Source organism: Pteropus vampyrus, unplaced genomic scaffold (genome assembly GCF_000151845.1).
Source record: "Pteropus vampyrus isolate Shadow unplaced genomic scaffold, Pvam_2.0 Scaffold34, whole genome shotgun sequence".
NCBI classification, from domain to species: Eukaryota; Metazoa; Chordata; class Mammalia; order Chiroptera; family Pteropodidae; genus Pteropus; species Pteropus vampyrus.
In genome coordinates, this window is record NW_011888815.1 from 7,108,609 (window position 1) to 7,114,082 (window position 5,474).

At 50.3% G+C, this 5,474-nt stretch overlaps 1 protein-coding gene across 1 annotated transcript in view; it reads left to right on the forward strand.

The window, feature by feature from the left end:
• The first annotated feature begins 704 nt into the window (after positions 1-704).
• Positions 705-5,474, forward strand: part of ALDH1A3 (aldehyde dehydrogenase 1 family member A3) — a 33,455-nt gene continuing 28,685 nt past the window's right edge. Inside the window, 2 exon segments of the mRNA XM_023529014.1 lie at positions 705-833; positions 2,711-2,851. Of these exon segments, the coding sequence (XP_023384782.1) occupies positions 705-833; positions 2,711-2,851 (270 nt within the window).

Sequence of the window (5,474 nt, forward strand, 5' to 3'; positions counted from 1 at the left end):
ATTTTTAACTGTTATTCTCGGCCATGCCCTAGATACTCTGAACTGAATGCTTTTTGTGGATTAATTCTTCAATTCTGGATATCAACAGTTATTTGCTACGTCTGTTAATATAAGCAGAACCCCTTCTAACCCCAATATTTATCTTTGTATTCCAACGCTTCATATGTACGTTTCATATTAAGCCCAACATGAAAAGAGACATTTTCAAGAGAAGAGGGTAAGTGTACTAATGCGCGTTCATGAAAAGTAAAGTTCTAAGGAAGATGCTTGTATAAAGCTGGTTCCTGGGCGATCTCGCCGTGGGTGGCAGCGGAAAGGAGGACGAAGACATCGACCACTGCTGACGTAGCCTTCAGAGGCGCGCTTGTCACTCTATGTACATACACTTATTTAATTTCCCCCAAACTCAGTGGAGGTGGAAAATTTAACTTATACCCATAATTTAACGAACTCATCTATTCCTCTGTGAATTCATGTTGTCGCTTTAAAAAAAAGAGATTATTTTAGAAAGAAAACGTTAAATAACTTTAGTTTTCTTATGACAAAAATTAATTCTCTGATTATGTAGTAATTCTGAGGCTGCTCCCGGATGGGCACGTGACTCCATCCACCCTCCAGCTCCCATCTGGGCGAGTCGGCAGTGAGGAGGGCAAGACATCAGCTCAGCATGGCGGAGCGATGTGATTTTGATTTAAGCCTAATGCATGACCACTTCCTTTCCTGGTTAGATATTCATCAACAATGAATGGCACGGATCCAAGAGTGGAAAAAAGTTTGCCACATACAACCCTTCGACCCTAGAAAAAATATGTGACGTGGAAGAAGGAGATAAGGTAGGTGTCTCTACCCTAAGTCATTTGATTACAGGTGACTACAGAATAAGGAAGCAGGCTGGCTTAGGTAGGGGACAGCACTGGCCCGCACTCAGGTAGGACCTAAGCTGGCCGCTTCTCAGACACCTGGCCCAGAATGGGATCAATGAGGGACGATCCACCGTAGGAAGTTGCTCTCCTTCGATGGATGTTTCTCCGTCTATGAGGATGACCTCAGCTGTCCGCATCACGTGGCTAAAGGAGAGATTTTTGTCAATGACTTGAACCTGGAAGCATTAAAAAAATTTTTTCCAGAAAGCATTTCGGGCTGGTGTGTTTCACCAAATGCGCCATTCTGGCAGGAGACACTTAAAACAAATAGAACTTGAAGGAAAAGGACTTGCTGAGCAAGTCACGCTGGGATAATGAGGTCATGTAATCACCAGATTTCTTTTCTCCCAGAAACTTAAATGATGGTGTAAAGCCTTAGTCTTTATAACCCTACTCGATAGTTCAGGGTCTGCATTATCATACAAGCTTTACGAATAACACACACACATAATATACACTGTTACATATTACATATGTTTAATATATGTTACATATATAGAAAGCACTGTATCACATAGCACATATGTATCAAGCTCAGGGACTTCTGGATGTGTCTTTGATACATTTGGATGTAAGTGCCTTTGGGGGAAAGGTTGAAGGTTAAGCTTTTGTAAGGAGGGGAGGGGTGCTCGGAAGCACTCGCCTGACGTTCTCAGTAAGCGTCCGGGCGACGTGGAACGTGGACGGGGGTGAACGGCACTGCACGCGTGTCGCATGGGCTGCAACTGGATGCCACCAGTGTCGTGTTGGGCGTGCGATGCATGGTCTGTCCGCCTGTACGGCCCCTCCGATGTGCAGCGCCCCATGCTAAGCTCCTTTTTGTAAAGATGCTGACACCAAGGAGCTCAGGTGAAGAGGTGGGGGCAAGGAGGGGTGGCGGGCATGATGCTGAGCGACCCCCAGCACTGCATGCAGTTATCAAGGAGGAGAAGAAGCCCCTGCCCCAAGCTCTGGCTTCTCCCTCGGTCTGGGTGACTGCTCTGAGCACGTGAAGGCAGAGGCAGCCCTGTCCCCCGAGGCCGGGAGGTCCTGCCTCCACCCCAACAGCCTGTGACAAGGAATTCAGAGCCCTGTTATCTCCTCTGCCCATCAGCAACCGGAGCCTCCAACCGTATTTTCCTGAAAATGAGTGAGCGACAATTACCCTAAACAGCTCTCGCTTCTTTCCAGTTAAGAAAGAGGTTCGATTGTAATTTTTCTATCAGTCACAGAAGACCCAGCTCCTTCTCCATAAGATGGTGTGACAGTGGCCCCAGGGGGTAGGTGAGGCGGCAGGGGGTGGTGGGGAGAACATTCCTGATCCTCCCAGTCTCTGGGCTTTTCCGATGTGGTCGATTCTCAGATCCTCAGAAACATCATGACCCATTCTCACTGTGGGAGCTCGATCCTCAGCGGGAATAAAATGCCCACACAGTTATTTACCACCTCATTGCTGAGCTGCGTGTGTCCAAACTGGCAAGTGGAAAATCTTTTCCTACTTGGTTCACCAAGAAAAATACTTCATTAAAGTTGGTGGTTTTATAAACTTTTCAAAAACACTTTTATAATCAGAAGAAAAGTTAATATTTAACCATAGGAGAAATCCTAAAAAAAAAAAAAAAAAAGTCTTAAAACGTAAAGAAGAAAAAAGTCGCTCGAAAGCCCCCAGCCATTGCTTGCCACCCCCTCCTCCTTCTTCACATGACGGAAGCAGATCTTGGCCGTTCTCTGTGACTCACAGGGGAGCTGTCCCCAAGTGCGGTCGCATCAGAAGGTGACACTCTCTCCCTGCTGTTTTGACCGTTCAGCCCGACGTGGATATGGCGGTGGAGGCCGCAAGAGCCGCCTTCCAGAGGGGCTCGGCATGGCGCCGGCTGGATGCTCCGAGCCGCGGCCACCTGCTGCACCAGCTGGCGGACCTCGTGGAGAGGGACCGTGCCATCTTGGCGGTGAGTACACGCACGCACGAGGGGTGGGCGTGGCCCCAGCCAGCCTTACTGGGGGTCCTGTCCCCCCACGAGGCGTGGAAGAAAAGATGCAGGGCAGTGGCTTTGTGTGGCGGCGGGGTCTCTGGTCCTTGAGCTGTAGTTCTGTGAGGTAGGCAGGTGGCTCCCTCCCGCCCCGCCCTTGAACTTGACCCTTTTTGTTTTGAAGCCAGACCTTTGCCCCCTGCAGCTCAGCTTCACTAGTTCCCAGACTCAAGACCTTCAGAGAGGGCTGGATGGGCCGGGTTGTATCCTGGTCCCACTGGTACATTTATGAACTTGATTTTTTTTTTTTTTTTAACATAAACTCCTTTTCAAACTTAAATTTAACCTCATCCTAACTGGCAGTACCCATGAAGTCACAGGTTTAATGTGCTGGCTGTATTTTTTAGAACACTACTAAAATCAATGCCACTACTTAACACAGAAAAAAAATGATCTCCACGTGACCTGAAAATCATCCCCGCCTCAGCCTCGAACTGGGCAGTGCCGAGCGTGTGTGGAGCGAGGGTGACAGCGAAGGACCCTGGTTAGAATACACCTCAGATTCTGAAAGACCTCGGTTCAAATCCCGCCTCTGCCGCTTACTAGCTGTGTGACTTTGGACAAGTTGTTTAACCTCTCTGAGCATCACTAATAACCATATCCAAGTGTCGTAAGAATGATCCATTTAAAATTCGTAGCGGAGTCCCTGGCATGCAGTAAGCAGAAACAGATGAAAGCCATTATTCGTAGTAGCAGCTTTCTGAAGACCCGGGTCCTAACCCCAGCTACGTGCCCTCCTGGCCAGTAATTTCTAGGTCCTTAGTTTCTCTGCTGTGAAGCAGGGGATATAAATTCAGCCCCCTCCCTGAGGTTGGGCTGTCCCAGGCTAGGGAGCCATGAAGACGTTTGTAAGCTATAAGTGCCTATTTAACAGGCTTCTCAGACCTTCCTTTGGTCTTGTGGTAAGTGACCTGAGGACATCTCAGGTCCTCTGCAACCTGCACAGACCTTCGGACAGCTCGGACTCCTGTTCAAAACTTGCTCCAAAGCTTGAGGCCAGTTGGCGGGCGGGGACCTCTTTTTTTGGCCTCTGATTTGGAAAACTAATTCTTTCCTTCCTCGATCTGATGTCAGGAATAAGCGGTAGAGTGGACACGCTGGTGGAGGACAGTGTCCGCCAGGACGCGGGTGTCATGCCTGTCCCTGACCGTGCGTCTTGGGGTGGAGGGAAGGGGGGTTCGCGTCTCCGTTCCCCTCCGGGTGCGTGGCCCCTGCGGACACATCTGCCCACAGCCCCGAGCTCTCTTCGCCCCCGTCGGCCAGTCCAACGTGTTTGCCCCAAATCTGCGTGAGGGGAGCCCCCTCCAGGGTCAGCATTTCTCTCCCAGGAGCCTCTGGTTTCTTCCCGCAGTGACAGTCAGCCTTGACTCTCAAGCTGCCAAACTGGCTTTTTCAAAAACATTTCTGTTTTCACCCAGCATGAGCTCATCGGTCTGCAATGTGTGTGTGTGTGTGCAGGCGGCAGAGCATGTGCCCTGGGCAGCCCTCCTCACCCTGTCCTCAAATGCCAGGGTCATCTTCGGGAGCAGGGGCTGCAAGGCCACCGTCACCCCGTTGTCCACCGGGCTGCTTTGAGACGGCAGACGGAACAGGTCGCCTCTGCCGTCAGAATCTCGCTCCCACGGGAAATAAGATCCAGTTCTTTGCCACATCGTGAAAGGGACTAGACAATTCCTGACAAGCACGGTTTTTAAAACTTGGACCACGTCACAGGAAAGCGCCCCTCACTCGCCAGCCCGATACGCTTTTCCGCATTTTCGTGCAGAAGTGCTTCTGGCCATCATGTCCTGTGCCGGCTCAGTGGTCTGGACAGAGCTGGGTGTTTACGTCTGTGTCCAGCTCCGCTCTCTCCCCCTTCCCGAGGCGGCAGGGCCCACATTCTGGCTGCTCGGGTGCTCATTTGGGGAGCCTTCGAACGGGGGCCCTCCCTGTTGACTCTCTTTTTAACCCTGATGCTCTCCCTTCATTCTTTAGTATCTGATCATCACGATGCTGGCTTTTCAGAAGGCGCCCGTGACTCTTAAAACGTGAAAGGGAATAAACTTACAAGCAGCTGTGGTTTAACTCATGGTCCGGCCACAATAACTGTTCGAAAGTCCCCAGTAGCTAAGACTTGATTTCTCAGGTGCCATCCTGTCTGCTCACCTGTGAACGTCATTTTATTTTTTTAAAGAATTTCCTGTCGAAACCTATTGTGACCTGGTTTTGCTTGGACAGGATCCATAAAACCAGCCGGGCCAATTCGTATTGTCGCTACCGTCAGCCGCCTTGCCCGAGTCATGATGGCAAAAGCCAGTGCTCGTTGTGTGCTCACCGTCGCCAGGCTTGTCGTGGGCGCTTCGCCTGTAGCGTTTATCATCCCGTTTCAGAGATGAGGATCCTGAGGCACAGAGAGGCTAGGTAACCTGTCCAAGGTCACCCAGCCAGAGATGCTTCGCGATTCCCCGTGATGTGATATCACGGTCCTCTGCCTTTCTCTCTCTTTCCCAAGAAGGCCAAGAAAAAGCTCCTGGTTCCACCAACAGATACGCAGATGCTGTCT